This window comes from Bos indicus x Bos taurus, chromosome 13 (assembly GCF_003369695.1).
Source record: "Bos indicus x Bos taurus breed Angus x Brahman F1 hybrid chromosome 13, Bos_hybrid_MaternalHap_v2.0, whole genome shotgun sequence".
Taxonomy (NCBI): domain Eukaryota; kingdom Metazoa; phylum Chordata; class Mammalia; order Artiodactyla; family Bovidae; genus Bos; species Bos indicus x Bos taurus.
Window position 1 is genome coordinate 31,041,261 of NC_040088.1, and position 18,053 is coordinate 31,059,313.

General features: G+C 47.7%; 1 protein-coding gene across 3 annotated transcripts in view; it reads left to right on the plus strand.

Annotated features, from left to right (window-relative positions):
- The window catches only part of VPS16 (VPS16, CORVET/HOPS core subunit), a 28,111-nt gene extending 10,058 nt beyond the window's left edge, over positions 1 to 18,053 (plus strand). The window contains exons 2-24 of one of the 3 annotated variants that reach the window (XR_003514078.1): positions 11,456 to 11,544; positions 11,802 to 11,899; positions 11,987 to 12,115; positions 12,196 to 12,340; positions 12,463 to 12,578; positions 12,679 to 12,801; positions 12,929 to 12,984; positions 13,343 to 13,432; positions 13,521 to 13,615; positions 13,770 to 13,846; positions 14,289 to 14,420; positions 14,506 to 14,633; positions 14,764 to 14,799; positions 14,993 to 15,101; positions 15,262 to 15,396; positions 15,492 to 15,600; positions 15,691 to 15,788; positions 15,868 to 15,975; positions 16,285 to 16,362; positions 16,457 to 16,626; positions 16,708 to 16,809; positions 17,549 to 17,652; positions 17,768 to 18,053. Coding sequence is in view for 2 of the 3 variants with exons in the window: in XM_027559293.1 (XP_027415094.1) it covers positions 11,456 to 11,544; positions 11,802 to 11,899; positions 11,987 to 12,115; positions 12,196 to 12,340; positions 12,463 to 12,578; positions 12,679 to 12,801; positions 12,929 to 12,984; positions 13,343 to 13,432; positions 13,521 to 13,615; positions 13,770 to 13,846; positions 14,289 to 14,420; positions 14,506 to 14,633; positions 14,764 to 14,799; positions 14,993 to 15,101; positions 15,262 to 15,396; positions 15,492 to 15,600; positions 15,691 to 15,788; positions 15,868 to 15,975; positions 16,285 to 16,362; positions 16,457 to 16,626; positions 16,708 to 16,804; positions 17,549 to 17,652; positions 17,768 to 17,912 (2,467 nt within the window). In the remaining variant the exon portion in view is untranslated. Of the gene's footprint in view, positions 1 to 11,455; positions 11,545 to 11,801; positions 11,900 to 11,986; positions 12,116 to 12,195; positions 12,341 to 12,462; positions 12,579 to 12,678; positions 12,802 to 12,928; positions 12,985 to 13,342; positions 13,433 to 13,520; positions 13,616 to 13,769; positions 13,847 to 14,288; positions 14,421 to 14,505; positions 14,634 to 14,763; positions 14,800 to 14,992; positions 15,102 to 15,261; positions 15,397 to 15,491; positions 15,601 to 15,690; positions 15,789 to 15,867; positions 15,976 to 16,284; positions 16,363 to 16,456; positions 16,627 to 16,696; positions 16,810 to 17,548; positions 17,653 to 17,767 lie in introns of those variants that run through there. The other 2 variants (XM_027559293.1, XM_027559294.1) reach the window with 2 other exon arrangements.

An 18,053-nucleotide genomic window follows, 5' to 3' on the forward strand; every position in this document is an offset into this window, starting at 1 on the left:
GATAACTAGCAGGATCCTTTCTCTGGCCAATCAGCTTCAACGAGCACCCTCTACACGCTTTTCAACTCCCTCACTATAACCGAAGAGCTCTGTATTTCTGCTTCACAGGATACTACCATCCTTCTTATAAGTATACTACTCTTTCCCCAAATGAGGAGACACACGTCTTAAGTCATTGTATCAATCACTATATTAGTTACTTCTCGAATGAATTACAGTATTACTGGATATTTTGTTACCTAAAAATTGAATTTAAAAATTAACCTTCAATAATTTGTGTATAAAATAAAAGTGGCAAGGAGAGAACATAATGGCTAGTGTATGCATATAAACACAAGCACATAACAAGCACAGAGAAAATGCACGAAGTGGCTGCAGTCTTCATTTCTGTAGCTGTTCACAAGATCATAGTTAATACCTATGGCTTCCTTCTTAACTGCCCATCACGTATTTCCTTTGCCCTCAGCCAGAACCTTCACTGCTCTGTTCTTTACATAGCGAAGTGACCCGAACCTGTCATTCTGCTTTTTTTTGATTGCTGAGGTTTTTCATGAACGTTTCCCGTTAGACATGGAAGTACCAAGAGGTGCCCCAGAAGATCCCTGGGTTTTAGACAAAGTCCTCCTTGCCTCCATTATGTAGTAGCAACTTGATTTCCCCTGGGCCCTCAGGATAATTACTTCAGCCAGTGGATTAACCCCATTTTCTTGCCTGTTGCTTCAGTGGCATGCTGCTGCTGCGTCGCTTCAGTCGTGTCTGACTCTGTGCGACCCCATAGACGGCAGCCCACCAGGCTCCGCCATCCCTGGGATTCTCCAGGCAAGAACACTGGAGTGGGTTGCCATTTCCATCTCCAGTGCATGAAAGTGAAAAGTGAAAGTGAAGTTGCTCAGTTGTGTCCGACTCTTCGTGACCCTATGGACTGTAGCCTACCAGGCCCCTCCGTCCATGGGATTTTCCAGGCAAGAGTACTGGAGTGGGGTGCCGTTGCCTTCTCCACTTCAGTGGCATAAGAAGACCCAAATGGCAAGGTAGCACTCTTACCTTCCAGTTCAGTGAATCCAATGTTTTTATCCTCTGGTGGAAACATTCTTCCCTTGGCGACTAAGCTATACAAATCAGTAGGTCTCAAAGTTAGTGAAACTGGAAGCAATATTTTAAAATTTTATTTAAAAAAAATTGTAGCTACCCAGGGTGCTCATTGCTGTGTGCAGGCTTTCTCTAGTTGTGGTGCACAGGCTCAGTAGTTGAGGCTCTCAGTCTCTCTAGAGTGTGGGCTCAGTAGTTGTGGTGCACGGGCTTAGTTGCCTCATGGAATGTGGAATCATCGAGGACCAGGGATCGAACCCATGTTCCCTTCATGGAGGGGGCAGAGTCTTAACCACTGGACCACCAGGGAAGTCCTAGAAGCAGTATTTTAATAAGAGAGTCACTAGGTTTGTAATAGTGAGAGGAGCCACTCCCACTTCACCCCTTGACTCCCAGTCCTGCATATTGTCTGTCGAGTTAATCCCATGTAATGGTCTTTGATGCAAAGCCTAGACTTGCATCCTGTAAGACAGAGCCCCATATTTTTAGGTTACTGTCTCCTAGTTGGTCCCATAACTGAGTCATCAGTACATTTAGACCAGCCACTTCTGGGTAATGGGATGTAAGGTAAGGCTAGTTGATTCCATGTACCTAAGCCCACTGCTGCACTTCCTTTGCTATGCAATGAGATCCTTGATTAATTGCAAGGCTTGGCAGACTGCTGCCATGGTAGATGAGACTTTCCTTAAGTACATAGATGGTGGAAGTTTGCTAGTGCAAAGGCATTACAGGTAAAGACAAATTTACATTAAGAATATGTATTCCAATGAAGATAGATCTTTGTCTCCTCCATGATGGAAGAAGTCCAGTGTAATCGACTTGTAGGCTTCTCCCCCAGGAACAGTGCCATATTGGGGCCACGTATTGATCTCTGCTCTTAGCTGATTACTCAGCTGGTAAAGAATCCACCTGCAATGCGGGAGCCCTGGGTTCGATCCCTGGGTTGGGATGATCCCCTGGAGAAGGGAAAGGCTACCCACTCCAGTATTCTGGCCTGGAGAATTCCATGGACTATACAGTCCATGGGGTCCGTAAGAGTTGGACACGACTGAGCTTCTTTGACTTAGCTGATAACCACTCAGCAGGGATGTTAGCCAGGTCAGCCACGGAGAGGGAGGCTCCCAAGACATCTGCCTGAAGTGAGGTCATCACAGGCTTTTCAAGCAGAGGAAGGCTAGTCTCCTCAACACAGGAGGGCAAGCTGCTTCCACTGCTGAGGAAGACCCATGATGACTTGGGGGGTTCAAGATTGTCAGCTTCCTCTGGGTCTAACCAGTTATCTTCCTTCCATGTTTCAGGATTCCTTTCTCTCCTAATTAGTGCCTTCACTTTCACATGAGAGATGGTGTGCTGGGGAATTTAACTGTTATTGTTTAACAACCCATACAATTAAACTGTCTTTGATTCTCAGCAGTAACAGCTGTGTGAGTACAAGAAATAAGAGATTCTTTGAGGCTGTTATAGAAGCTTTCTGCTTCTCAGACCATGACTTGAGCTGAAAGTTAATGGACCTAACCTTGTCATTTCCTTTTTGAAAATGTTCAAATGCACTCAAAATAACTCATCCACACCATGGCCCTTATAATCATCATTACTGCCATACAATCAAGCACAGAAGTCATTCCCAAAGCATGTGTTTGACTTGGCATTTCGCCATATTGAACTGCAGGTTTGACTAATTGTGATGCTGCTGCATGCAGTGGGTTACTTTACTAGCATCCGTTCTCATCAGTAGGGAACACAGCACTGCACCCAAGCCTAAGCACATGACCATACCAATCCTCAAATCCCATCTTTAGAGTCAGAAAGATCCCCTGGAGAAGGAAGTGGCAACCTACTCCAGTATTCCCGCCTGGAAAGTCCCATGGACAGGGGAGCCTGGCGGGCTACAGTCCATGGGGTTGCAAGAGTCAGACACGACTTAGCAGCTAAACTGCCACCACTACCACTCCTGGGGCCACTCCCTGTATCAGTTAGTCTGGGTCCACTGAGGAGATGTAAACTGGGAAATTTTAATAAATATAAGGGATTATTATACTGTGATAAAGATTAACTATAAGATGTGAGAAAAGTTTATATGGTAGCTTAGGACTAAGGGAGAGTACTCAAGGAACAACAAACGTGGGAAGGAGGCCCTTCCCCAGCTGAACCCCAGCGAAAATGCAGTTGCAGGCCATCCAGGCCAGAGCTTCCCTGATAGCTCATTTGGTAAAGAATCCACCTGCAATGCAGGAGACCCCAGTTCAATTCCTGGGTCAGGAAGGTTGTCTGGAGAAGGGATAGGCTACCCAGTCAGTATTCTTGGGCTTCCCTTGTGGCTCAGCTGGTAAGGAATCCACCTGCAATGTGGGAGACCTGGGTTTGATCCCTGGGTTGGAAGATCCCTGGAGAAAAGAAAGGCTACCCACTCCAGTATTCTGGCCTGGAGGATTCCATGGACTGTATAGTCTATCGGGTCGCAAAGAGTCAGACATGACTGAGTGACTTTCACTTTTCACTTCACTGGGCCAGAGCTGGTCCACAGTTGATTGGCAAGCAAGAAGCAGCCCTCTGGGTTTCAGAGGGTAGCGGGGCACAGGAGAACTACAACTAGGGATCAGTGGTGTGGGCATGTAGAGAGTTGGGGAGCTGATGCTCGTAGCCTGGAGCATACAGTATCTGTAAGGCAAGCCACAACTAGTGACTTGGGTGCATGGTTATGCAGAGAGGATCAGTGGAAATGCTCCAGGGCACGGGCAGGGGAGCCAGTGGCCAGGCATCGTGGCATGCAGAGGAAGTAGGCCCTGGTGGAGGCAAGAAGCCAGAAATGCTGTGTCTGTCCAGGGAGTCAGTCTGGGCAAGCCTTGGAGGTTGCTGCATGGCGGAGTCAGAGCATTGCCAGATGTCCTCACATCCTGGCTGCTAGCCAGCTGCCCGGTTGGAATCAACAGGAGAGCCTGTTCCTCATGTAGTGTTCCTCCAGCGCCCTCTGCTGAGAAGCCTCAACATCATGCTCATTGTGAAGGAGAAATGCTTAGAAGAAATACCATCTGTTACCACAGAACACATGGAAGGGAGCTGAGCGTCAGTGAACTGATAACTGGCGTGCTGCTGCTGCTGCTGCTAAGTCGCTTCAGTCGTGTTCGACTCTGTGTGACCCCATAGGCGGCAGCCCACCAGGCTCCTCTGTCCATGGGATTCTCCAGGCAAGAACACTGGAGTGGGTTGCCACTTCCTCCTCCAATGCATGAAAGTGAAAAGTCAAAGTGAAGTCGCTCAGTCGTGTCTGACTCTTAGCAACCCCATAGACTGCAGCCTACCAGGCTCCTCCGTCCATGGGATTTTCCAGGCAAGAGTACTGGAGTGGGGTGCTATTTAAATATCTATCTTTCCATCAGATTTCATCTAAGGATTTTAGTACCAAAATGTCAGAAGAAATGCATATGTGGTATAAAAGTTCAAATAAATAACAAAAGTATATGAGTAAAGCAGTGAAAAATCTGCCTGCCACTGCAGGAGATGTGGGTTTGATTCCTGGGTTGAAAAGATACCTGAAGAAGGAAATGGCAACCCACTCTAGTATTCTAGCCTGGAAAACTCTATAGACAGAAGAGCCTGGTGGACTATAGTCCCTGGGGTCGCAGAGTCAGACATGACCTAGTGATAAAGACCAGATATGTGGAAAATTCTGAAAGAGATGGGAATACCAGACCACCTGACCTGCCTCTTGAGAAACCTGTATGCAGGTCAGGAAGCAACAGTTAGAACTGGACATGGAACAGCAGACTGGTTCCAAATAGGAAAAGGAGTACGTCAAGGCTGTATATTGTCACCCTGCCTATTTAATTTATATGCAGAGTACATCATGAGAAACGCTGGGCTGGAGGAAGCACAAGCTGGAATCAAGATTGCCGGGAGAAGTATCAATAACCTCAGATATGCAGATGACACCACCCTTATGGCAGAAAGTGAAGAGAAACTAAAAAGCCTCTTGATGAAAGTGAAAGTGGAGGGTGAAAAAGTTGGCTTAAAGATCAACATTGAGAAAACTAAGATCATGGCATCTGGTCCCATCACTTCATGGGAAATAGATGGGGAAACAGTGTCAGACTTTATTTTTTGGGGCTCCAGAATCACTGCAGATGGTGATTGCAGCCATGAAATTAAAAGACGCTTACTCCTTGGAAGGAAAGTTACAACAAACCTGGATAGCATATTAAAAAGCAGAGGCATTACTTTGCCAACAAAGGTCCGTCTAGTCAAGGCTATGGTTTTCCAGTGGTCATGTATGGATGTGAGAGTTGGACTGTAAAGAAAGCTGAATGCCAAAGAATTGATACTTTTGAACTGTGGTGTTGGAGAAGACTCTTGAGAATCCCTTGGACTGCAAGGAGATCCAACCAGTCAATCCTAAAGGAGATCAGTCCTGGGTGTTCATTGAAAGGACTGATGCTGAAGCTGAAACTCCAGTACTTAGGCCACCTCATGCGAAGAGTTGACTCACTGGAAAAGACCCTGATGCTGGCAGGGATTGGGGGCAGGAGGAGAAGGGGATGACAGAGGATGAGATGGCTGGATGGCATCACCGACTCGATGGACATGAGTTTGAGTGAACGCCGGGAGTTGGTGATGAACAGGGAGGCCTGGCATGCTACAGTTCATGGGGTTGCAGAGAGTTGGACACAACTGAGCAACTTAACTGAACTGAACTGATAGCCTGTATAGCCAAATTGTCCGTCTCCTTGTTCCCCTCCCCCATTTACCACCTTCTCCAGAGGTAGCCACTGTCTCTCCACACTGGCTTAGTGTGGAGGCCTATGAGAGTTTTTCTTTGTATTGACACACATACACGTGAGTATATGTAAATATGCCTGTAAAAATGTGTGCTCACTTTTTTATTGCATAAGTGGATTCATGTGGTTCATACTACATTGTATTGTATCTTTTTTTAATATATTTTCAAGGTCACTTCATGTCAGTATACACGGTCACTTTGTTAATGGGCACAAAATATTCCCCAGAATGGGCATACAATAGTTTATTTAACCAGTCTCGTTTGAATGGGCATTTAAGGAGATTTTTTTCCAGGATTTGTTTTTTTGGAACTATTTTAAACAGTGCTGCAGTGTATTCATACTGTTGTGTACTTGTGCAAGTAGTTTCATAGGTTAGATGTTTGAAAAGAAATTGCTAAGTTAGAGTGTGTACACATTTAAAAGTTGGATACATAGTGCTTCATTTTCTTCCATAAGGGTGAACCATTTTACACTCCCAATATGTGAGAAAGTTTTCATTTTTACCACACCTTCAGCAATATTGCATGTTATTTATTAACCTCTTAAGTTTTGCTATTCAGATGCCCAAAACATCAAAATAACTTTTAAATTCATGTTTACCTAGTTGTTAAGTATGTCTGTTCATATCCTTCAATTATTTTTCTGTTGTGTTGTTTCTGTTGATTTGTAAAGGAGCTCTTTACATGTTCTCCATAATAACTCTTTGTTAAAAATTTTCTCACTGTGGTCACTTGACTTTTATGTATTAATTTTTATGGAGTGCTCATTTTATTTAATCTGTGTTTATTTCAAAGTGAAAGTGAAAGTTTCTCAGTCGTGTCTGACTCTTTGCGACCCCATGGACTATATAGTCCATGGAATTCTCCAGGCTAGAATATTGGAGTGGGTAGCCTTTCCCTTCTCTAAGGGGATCTTCCCAACCCAGGGATCGAACCCGGTCTCCCATATTGCAGGTGGATTCTTTACCAGCTGAGCCACAAGGAAAGTGTGTGTATTAATTTTTAACATATATATGTTAAAAGTCCATGTTATAAACTCTATCAGTCTTTTCCTTTGTAATTTCTGGGGTTTGTGTCTTGTGCTAAAAGAATTTTCCATAGTTCATATTATGAAAATATCAGCTTTTATAGTCTCAAGTTTTTTATGTTTCATTTTAACATATTTTCACATAGTTATGATACAACCGTTGATCATTTTTCTTTTCATTTTTATTTTACAATTAATTAGAGCCTTTTGTATTTTAAAGAACAGCAATCCTTTTTCACATGTGTTACATTTTTTTCATTTTTTTCCCCCTTCTCATAGTTTGTCTTCCTAGTTTGCTTTTGATAGATTTCTTTAGCATATAAATTTTTTTTGGCTGTGCCACATGGCATGTGGGATCTTAATTCCCCCACAAGGGCTGAATTGTGGAGTCTTAACCACTGAACTGCCAGGGAAGTCCCTATAAAAATTTTTTAATGTTAATTATTTTAATAGCTATGACTGTAGTTTAAAAGCTCAGTCTCATTCCCATCTCTTCTCTTCTTCAACTGATTGCACCCCTCACCTGCAAGTAACTACTGTTATTAATTCTTAGAACCTTTTCCAGAGTCTCTTTTTTCAAGTAGAAGTAAGCATAAATATGTATTGTTTTTACACCTTTTACATACAAGTATACAGAAGGTCTTAATTTTTATTTAGAAGCACTTGTTATTTCTCTTAGTGACTTCCAGACTTTATATCATGTTCATGGAATTTTTTCCTATTTTGAGATTGTAAAAATAAACAAGATTTGTTCTGATATGGCTTTATTTTTTAACATTTAAATCTTGAATTTCATCTAGAAAATTTTATTACAGAGATTAAGTAATGAAATAGCATTTATTGTGATTCTTCCTATATGGCCCATTGTCTCATTGCAAGTATCAGTTTGCCCCAGTTTGAAATGCCATCTTTATCATTGGGATGAAAAGGCTCCTTCAGTGTTTCCTGTAAGATGGTGCTAGTAGCACTTAGTTGTCTTTAACTTCATTTGAAATAAGTTTGTTAGATTGTATTGTGACAGCTGTCATATCAGCGTGCATTTTTTAAAAAAAACTTACCAAAATTGGTGAATTTCTGTGTAACCATTTTAATACTGATCATGGAAGAAAAAGCAACATTTTCAGCACATTATGCTTTATTATTTCAAGAAAAGTATGAATGCATCTGAAACACACAAAAAAAGGTTTGTACAACATATGGAAATGGTGCTGTGATTGATTGAACATATCAAAAAGTAGTTTGTGAAATTTTGTGCTGGAGATTTCTCACTGGATGATGCTCCATGGTCCAGTAGACCAGTTGAAGTTGATGGCAATCAAATCAAGACATTCATTGAGAATAATCAATGTTATACCACGAGGGAGATAGCCAACATATTCAAAATACCCAAATCAAGCATTGAAAACCATTTGCATCAGCTTGGTTATGTTTTGTTTTGACTGCATTGGGTCTTGGTTGTGTTTCATTGCATCATATTGGATCTTGTGTTGTGATGCATCGACTCTCTCATTGTGGTTCTCAGGCTCAGTTCCTCTGTGGCATGTGGGATCTTAGTTCCCTGACCAGGGATCAAACCTGTGTCCCCTGCATTGCAAGGCGGATTCTTAACCACTGGACCACCAGGGAAGTCCCCAGCTTGGTTACATTAATTGCTTTAATGTTGGGGTTCCCGTAAGTTTAGTGAACAAAAACCTTCTTGACTGAAGAAAAATCTTCTTGCCCATATTTCCACATATGATTCTCTACTGAAATTTAATGAAAATGTTCCGTTTTAAAAACAAATTGTGACAGATGATGAAAATTGGATACTGTGTAATGATGTGGAACAGAAGTGATCATGAGGCAACCGAAATTAACCACCACCAACTATACCAAAGGCTGGTCTTCATCTAAAGAAGGTGATGTTGTGTATTTGGTGGATTGGAAGGGAGTCCTTTATTACAAGTTCCTTCCAGAAAAATGATTTAATTCCAAGTACTGCTCCCAGTTAGACCAACTGTACTCTAACAGAAAGCATCTGGAATTAGTCAGTAGGAAACACATAATCTTCTATCAGGATAACACAAGACCATGTATTTCTTTGATGACCAGGCAAAAACTGTTACAACTTGGCGGGAAGTTCTGAGGCATCCACTGTATTCAGCAGACATTGCACCTTTGGATGTCCATTTATTTTGATCTTTACAGAATTCTCTTAGTGGGAAAAAATTTCAATTCCCTGGAAGATAAAGGTCACCTGGAACAGTTCTTTAGTCAGAGAGATAAGTTTTGGGAAGAACTTCCCTGTTGGTACAGTGGATAAGAGTCCTCCTGCCAGTGTAGGAGACACGAGTTCGATCCCTGTTCTGGGCAGATCCCACATGCCTTGGAGCAGCCAAACCTGTGTGCCACAACTACAGAGCCCACTCTCTCCGGCCTGCGAGCCACAAATTACTGAGGCCCTGTGCTGCAGCTACTGAAGCCTGCTCGCCTAGAACCAGTGCTCCCCGGGACAAGAGAAGCCCACCGCAAGAAAAACCCAGGCACTGCAGCAAAGAGTAGCCCCTGCTCACTGCAGCTGGAGAAAGCACACATGTAGCAACGAAGACCTAGCACTGCCAAAAATAAATAAATACATTTTTAAAGTTTTGGGAAGATGAAATTATGAAGTTACCTGAAAAATGAGAGAAGGTAGTGGAACAAAATGGTAAATACGTTGTTCAATAAAGTTGTTGGTGAAATTGAAAATTGTGTCTTTTACTTTTACTTAAAAAGCCAAAGGAACATTTTGGCCAACTCAGTACAACCTCTGTCTAGTCTCAGGTCTTTCTCTGGACTGTCTTCTCTTCCATTGATCTGTTTGCTTATTCCTGTGCGAAAACAAATTTTAATTAACTTTAGCTTTTAAATGTATTTGGTATCTGATGTATTTCTGTTTTCATATTTTCAAATATTCTTAAATATTTTCTCTTTCAGAAGATCTTCCTCCTCCACCACCCAAATGAACTATTGAATCAGTTTGTGCTGCCCTAACCACCAAAAAGTTGGGCTGATTTTTATTGGAATTCTTACCCGTCTATAGATCCTTTAGAATATTTCCCCATGTCTTCTCTATCCTTGAGTAAAGAAATTTGATTTTGCTAAAAATTTTATTAGGCTTACTCTTAGATATCTAATAGTTTTACTGATATCACAATTAGGATCTTTTTAAAAGTTATATTTCTAATTAGTTCTTGCTATGGTATAACTGCCTCTCTGGTGGCTCAGAGGTTAAAGCATCTGCCTGGAATGCAGGAGACCTGGGTTCGATCCCTGGGTCAGGAAGATCCCCCTGGAGAAGGAAAATGGCAACCCACTCCAGTACTCTTGCCTGGAGAATCCCATGGAGGGAGGAGCCTGGTAGGCTACAGTCCATGGGGTCGCAAAGAGTCGGACACAACTGAGCGACTTCACTTCATGGTATAGAAAACTCATTGGTATAGAAAATATATTGATTTTTGTTCATTATTTACTGAGCTCTTTGTTTCATAGACTGCTTTGGATTTTCTAAGTAGCTAGTCTGATCATTTGGATTGATAAATAGTAGCAGTCTCTTTCTTTCTTCAAAATGGAAGCCTGTTTTTTTTTTCCTCTTAAATTATTTTGGCTAGAATACCATTTTTCTCTTGAATTATTTTGGCTAGAATTCCAAGAAGAATGTCAATAGAGATAATGGAGCCTCTCTCACCTTCTGAGATGACCCCACTCTCTGTCTGTGGAGTATGTTGCTTTTTAAATAAATCCGATTCTCACCTATCCTAAAAAAAAGAGAGAGACGATGGCATCTTCCTGGTCTTTAATGGGAAGGCTCCTGAAATGATCCTAGCTAAAATACTTGCTTCTGGAACTTTGTCTTCTCTTGTATTCTGGAGGAGTGTCCACTCCTTCTCTGTACCCTTTTCCCCACCTCCAACCATCAAATTATGGCATTCCTCAAGCCTCCTACTCTGTCTTCTCATGCAGCACATGTCTTGGTGATCCGTATGCGCTTCAGATTGCAGTCATCTTGTGGCAGTTTGTAATTTCAGTTACCTTCTCTGAGTCAAGCTTTCACAGATTGGCATCTGTAGCCCACGACTCTCCTAGCTCTGGGCTCACTAAGGAGCTCCTCTTGGATTTCTTTCAGGCAGTGTTCACTCAGTACCTCTAAAATTGAGTTCATTATCAACAGGCTGGAGCCCTGGGTATAAGGCCCATAGCCAGATTCAGTGTTAAGAACCAGAAATAGAAGAAAGGCTGCCTAAGCTGAGAGGACCTCCTGCAGGGTCTTATTTTCTGCCAATGGAGACCCAAGCCAACCACCTCACCCTAGTCCCACCTCACTCTGTGCTCTACGTAGTGGCCACATAGTCTGCCCTCCCAACACCCTCTGCTTCCTCGCCTGCTGTCCCTAGGATGTCCCTCACAGTTTCTAGTCATCACCCTCCTCCTTTCCCGAGGGGACCTGTGCAGGACAGTTGGAAGCATTTGGGAGCTCCTCTGGTGCGCACTCCATGTGGATGCAGGGTCATGACGAGGCTGATATCTGCTTGTCTCTGTGTGGGCAGGAAATATGAGCTGTATAGCATGGACTGGGACCTGAAGGAGGAACTGAGGGACTGCCTAGTGGCTGCTGCACCCTATGGGGGGCCCATTGGTAAGTCACCCCTCTGCCACTGCATGCTTAGGGACTGTGGGATGAACTCAGGGTCCTTGTTTCCTGGGGGCCTTGCTGTTGAGGGGTTCTTGCTGGCCTATGCTACCCACCCCCACCCCACCTTACTGAGATGTTTTAATTGTGGTTCTCGTGAGGCCTGCCACATGTGGTGTGGGCCTTCAGAACTAGTTCATAGGCCTGCTTGGCATGGAGTGGGCCTGGGCAACTAGGACAGAAGGTTTCTGCTCAAACCACAGCACTGCTGAGGAACCCCTGGCGGAAGGAGAAGCCCGCCAGTGCCAGGCCGGTTCTCGAGATCTACTCAGCTTCCGGGGTGCCTCTGGCCAGTCTCTTGGTGAGCTCCCTGCCTTCCCTGGGGCTGAGGGCTTTACAGGATTCTGCATCCTGAGGACAGCCTCTGGAGCCTCTCTCTCATCTGCAGTGGAAGAGTGGGCCCGTGGTGTCCCTGGGCTGGTCAGCTGAGGAGGAGCTGCTCTGCGTGCAGGAAGACGGAGTTGTGCTGGTTTACGGGCTGCATGGTGACTTCCGGAGACACTTCAGCATGGGCAATGTAGGGGGCCCTGGGGGCTGGGGAAAAGGGATGGAGTCTGGGACTCTCTCACTCCCTCAACCCACGACCCCTCTCTCCAGGAGGTGCTCCAGAACCGGGTTCTGGATGCCCGGATCTTCCATACTGAGTTTGGTTCTGGGGTGGCCATCCTCACAGGAGCTCACCGCTTCACCCTCAGTGCCAACGTGGGTGACCTCAAACTCCGCCGGATGCCAGAGGTGCCAGGTGAGCCTTGACACCCCTGGAGCAGCATTCACTGCCCACAAATGTGCCTCCTGTCCATGGGACCATCAGAGGCAGAAACTGGACTTTGGGCAGTCTAAGGTTGTCCTTTTCCACGACCATAGGTCTGCAGAGTGCACCCTCATGCTGGACCACAGTGTGCCAGGACCGAGTGGCGCACATTCTCCTGGCTGTAGGACCTGATCTTTACCTCCTAGACCATGCAGCCTGCTCTGCGGTGGTGAGGAGCCTGGGTTGGGAGTGAACCGGAGGGACTGTAGAAGCCAGTGGGAGATCCTGAAAAGTCAGTCTGTCTGGTGTTCCCCTTGGCCCTGCCCCAGACACCCCCTGGCCTGGCCCCAGGAGTGAGCAGCTTCCTGCAGATGGCTGTCTCCTTCACCTACAGACACCTGGCGCTCTTCACAGACACAGGCTACATCTGGATGGGGACAGCATCTCTCAAGGTATAAGGCACATCTCTCAGGGCACTGTGCCTTGTCTAGGAAAGATGTGTGGGGCAAAGGGGAAGGACTTTTCAGCCAGACTGGTGATGGCTGGGACAGGGCCATGACATTCCCTGCACTCTTTCAGGAGAAGCTGTGTGAGTTCAACTGCAACATCCGGGCCCCCCCGAAGCAGATGGTCTGGTAAGGATGGGGGAGGGGTGTTGTTCTCATGGGAGTGGACATGCACATAGCCTTGCCTCCTGGGACACATTGATTCATCCTGTCTACTGACCAGAGCAAGCAGAGCTTGAATCTTGTCTTCCCTGCTAGTGCACATTTGAGGGAAACCCCAGTTCCCAGTGGGCCCCAGGTGTGCCAGGAAGCTGATGGGCCCAGGGAGAGAGAGAAGCAAATAAGTCAGCCAGAGAAGTAAGATGAAGGGCAGCAAGCCTGTGCGGAGTTCCCCAAGGCAAAGTGATACAGACAGTGATGTGAGAGACATGACTGTGGGCCAGGCATCCTGTGTATTAATCCCAGATGTGTGTGTGTGTGCACACAGGTGTAGCCGTCCGCGCAGCAAGGAGAGGGCTGTTGTGGTGGCCTGGGAGAGGCGGCTAATGGTGGTGGGCGATGCCCCTGAGAGCATCCAGTATCCTTGGAGGGCTGCCAGGGGTTAGGGGAGGGTGGCCTGCCCCGCCCCATCCCTGGTTACTCTTAGGAACCTTGACCACGCTCAGGTTCGTGCTAGATGAGGACTCCTACCTGGTGCCTGAGTTGGACGGGGTCCGAGTCTTCTCCCGCAGTACCCACGAGTTCCTGCATGAGGTTCCAGGTGAGGCCCTCGTAAAAGCTCTGAGTGACCAGGACAGGGGCTCCTCAACACCACAGCTGCCGGACTAGTGCCCCAAAGCAGAATCAGGGCACTGAGGCAGGGCTGAGGGTTTCCTGACGCTCCCTGTCTCCCACTTACCATTTTCCTCCCCTAGTGGCCAGTGAGGAGATCTTTAAAATAGCCTCGATGGCCCCTGGAGCGCTGTTGTTGGAGGCTCAGAAGGAGTATGAGGTAAAGCCCTGGGCCTCTCCCGGGGCCCCAAGCCACTCGCCTTCCCCTTCCACTAATTGACCCAGCCCCTGTTTCTGCAGCCAAGTGCTACCTTTAAAGATGGGGGTTCAGGCAGGACATGGGCTGGGCCGGGCTGGGGTAGAGAGAGCTGGCTCAGTTGCACTGAAGGGACTTGGTGTCTTCTGTATGGTGATAGGGAGGGGCAGGGAACCCTTGCAGTCTAGTCACAAATCAGGGCTCTATCGAGAGATCTCAGGGCTTCATAGGCAACTGCGCTGATTGGGGGTGTGTGTGAATACCTCGGGTGGTGGGGCTGAGGGGATTTGGCCTCCGGCCTCTGCAACCTTCCAGACCTGCCACCACAGCCCAGTGGGTTGGGAGCCAGGCATAGAGGTGTTCTCGGTCATGACGCACTGTCCCTGGCACTTTCCCTCCACCCCAGAAAGAGAGCCAGAAGGCGGATGAGTACCTGCGGGAGATCCAGGAGCTGGGGCAGCTGCCCCAGGCTGTGCAGCAGTGCATCGAGGCTGCAGGACACGAGCACTGGCCAGATATGCAGAAGAGTCTGCTCAGGGTTGGCCTGGATGGCAGGGCTGGAGGGAGGGCAGGGTTTGGCTGGCAGAGGGGAAAGCCCTCCATTACTCTCTGGCTCTTTTTAGGCGGCCTCCTTCGGAAAGTGTTTCCTGGACAGATTTCCACCTGACAGCTTTGTGCGCATGTGTCAGGACCTTCGTGTACTCAATGCTATTCGGGACTATCACATCGGAATCCCCCTCACCTATAGCCAGTATCCTCAAGTGTGCTGACAGAGTGTTTACTTCCAGGGGTGGAAGGGCAAGGGGATGGAGATGCCACCTAAAGGTCCTTGGCAAATAGGACTTATCTCCCAGCTGGATCCTTAACAAAATGAAATACAGATACAAGCAGCTCACTATCCAGGTGTTGCTAGACAGGTACAGCTAGCCCAAGGGTGCTGGGCGGAGGGCTGTAGGTGGGCAGACATTACAGCCCTTGCTCTGCTCTTCTGGTCACTGCTTGTGATCCATTTGCTTGGGATCAGGGAGGCTGGGGTTACAGGGTCGGGCCACTCTGTCCTCTTTCTACCCTACTTTATCCCTTGTTCCCTTTATCTCCCTTGTCTGCCAGGCTTGTGTTGCGAAGGCTTTACCCCCTGGCCATTCAGATATGTGAGTACCTGCGGCTTCCTGAAGTGCAGGGCGTCAGCAGAATCCTGGCCCACTGGGCCTGCTACAAGGTGAGGATATAGAACGGAGTCCAAGGGCAATTCAGGGTTTACAGGCCAAGGTGACGTGTAGAAAAGATGTGTAGAGCTGAAAGAGTGGGTCTTGATCAAGGCAGTGGGGGTCGGGTTTAAGGGGTGAGAGCCAGATTGGTGACATTCCTTCCCTCTCCAGGTACAACAGAAGGATGTGTCTGACGAGGATGTTGCTCGGGCCATTAATCAGAAGCTGGGGGACACGCCTGGTGTCTCCTACTCTGACATTGCTGCACGAGCCTATGGCTGTGGCCGCACGGAGCTGGCCATCAAGGTGTGGGTGCTTAGCCCTCCCTGGATGCTCTGATGTGGGTGTTAGAGGCCCCCAGGCCAGCTCCTTCTCTCTCTGCCTTCCTCCTCGTCCCACAGCTGCTGGAATATGAGCCACGCTCTGGGGAGCAAGTTCCCCTTCTCCTGAAGATGAAGAGGAGCAAACTGGCACTAAGCAAGGCCATCGAGAGTGGGGATACTGATCTGGGTGAGCAGGGTTTGGGTGAGGACGAGGCTGGGGACCCTGGGCTCAGTAAGGGGCTGGGCTGAATCCCCACCCCACCTTATCGTCCCGCAGTGTTCACAGTGCTGCTGCACCTGAAGAATGAGCTGAACCGAGGAGATTTTTTCATGACGCTTCGGAACCAGCCTATGGCCTTAAGTTTGTACCGACAGGTGTGTGCAGGGGCAGGGTGGGGTGGAGCCTGAGGAGCCCCCGAGTTGGCCTTGCTGACTGCCCACCTGCTGTCCCCAGTTCTGTAAGCATCAGGAGCTGGAGACACTGAAGGACCTTTACAACCAGGATGACAACCACCAGGAGCTGGGCAGCTTCCACATCCGAGCCAGCTACGCTGCAGAGGAGGTCTGAGGGCCACAGGGCAGGTGGGGCCCACAAACTGGGCCATTGGTCTGGCTTCTCCAGGAGTCTAGGCCTTGAATGTGTCACACACCCCATTTGGTCCTCATTGTGGAGGGAGAGCTTGAGAAGATGTGAGGCACATGAGTTGGTCCCAGAGGAGCTAGTCATTCCCATTAGGAATACCAGCACAGTGCTCCCAGCAGGAAGAGCTGGCACTGGTGACCCTAGGCACAAGGATTGGGGAGAAAACTGCAGCATGAGTGGTGACGGCCGAGGTTCTCTGTGCTATGAGCTCCCTTTTGGCCTTTGCAGCGAATTGAGGGGCGAGTTGCAGCTCTACAGACGGCAGCCGACGCCTTCTACAAGGCCAAAAATGAGTTTGCAGCCAAGGTTTGGCCCGTTCTTCTCTAAACCTCTTCTCCTCACTTCCCAGTCTTCCTTCCTTGTCCCTCTCATCCCTGTCCCACCACATCCCTGTTCCCAGGCTACAGAGGATCAGATGCGGCTCCTACGGCTGCAGCGACGCCTAGAAGATGAGCTGGGGGGCCAGTTCTTAGACCTGTCTCTACATGACACGGTCACCACCCTCATTCTCAGTGGCCAAAACAAGCGTGCGGAGCAGCTGGCACGTGACTTTCGCATCCCTGACAAGAGGTAGATGAGGGCCTGATCTGCATGTAGGTCCTGGGACCCCCTGCCCCTCCTGCAATGCCTCCATGCCCAGCTTTCCCACAGGCTCTGGTGGCTGAAGTTGACTGCCCTGGCAGATTTGGAAGACTGGGAGGAGCTAGAGAAGTTTTCTAAGAGCAAGAAATCACCCATTGGCTACCTGGTGAGGTGGGGACCTCCCTCTAGCCCATCTCCAGTGAGGCAATGCTGAGGAGATGGCCAGGCTCCAGTGGTCTGTTCACACATCTGCTCAGCTATCCTACAGAACTGGTGGGCACATTTCGGAGTCAGGCACAGGGGAGGACAGGCCCAAGTCCGCCTGCAGATGCTGGAGGAAAGGAGACTGAGCTGCTTTTCCCCAAGGAGGGCCATAGGGGACACCAGTGTCTGAAGGAAAGTCCTGTTGGTGGGGAGGAAGGGGAGAGTACATTTGCAAAGCAGTGGAGGATGTTGAGTTGTTTGTTTTCTGTGGCAGGCAGTTCAGAGGTGTGGTAGGTTGGTCAAATAAGGGCAGCTATAAACTGCCCAAAACTCAGGCCCTGGGAAGGCGGGAAATGCCTGCTGTGAGGGGTAACGGTAGATGATGGCGTGGATGCATAGAAATAATTGATCTCAAAGCTCTAATAGAGCTTGGGGTAGGTGGTTTTCACCCAAAGAATTTTGAGATCACAACTGTTGTATGGGTGTGGGATAGGAATTGGGGGGATTATACAGACAGAAGGGTATATAAGATACATTGGGATAATGTAGCCACTTGGCTTTACTCATGGACAGAGGAGCTTTGAGAGCTATGGTCCATAGGGTCGCAAAGAATCAGACACAACTGATGTGACTTGACACACAGGCTTTGCTCATAAGAGAGAACAGGAGGGCTTTGCCTGATGTCTTTCTACCCTCTTCTCCTAAGCCCTTTGTGGAGATCTGCATGAAGCAACACAATAAATATGAGGCCAAGAAGTATGCTTCCCGTGTGGGTCCTGAGCAGAAGGTCAAGGCCTTGCTTCTTGTTGGGTGCGTCTGCTGAGAGCCCTGGGGTGCTGGGTGGCAGAGCCAGTGGGCTGATGAGAGGCACAATTTGTGCCCTTGGGCAGCTCAATACTTATCTCCCCTCCTACTCAAACTGCAGGGATGTGGCTCAGGCTGCGGACGTTGCTATTGAACACCGGAATGAGGCGGAGATGAGCCTCGTATTGTCCCACTGCACTGGAGCCACAGATGGGGCCACAGCCGACAAGATTCAACGGGCCCGGGCACAAGCCCAGAAGAAATGAGGAGCCTACCTGCTCATCTTCCTGAGCCCTGGACCTGTCAGAAGTGTCCCTGCTCATCTAGATCTTCCCACAGAGCAAAGCCCGAAAAGCTGGGGTTGGGGCCAGGGTTCTGGTTGTAAATAAAGTTGAAATATTTTGTAA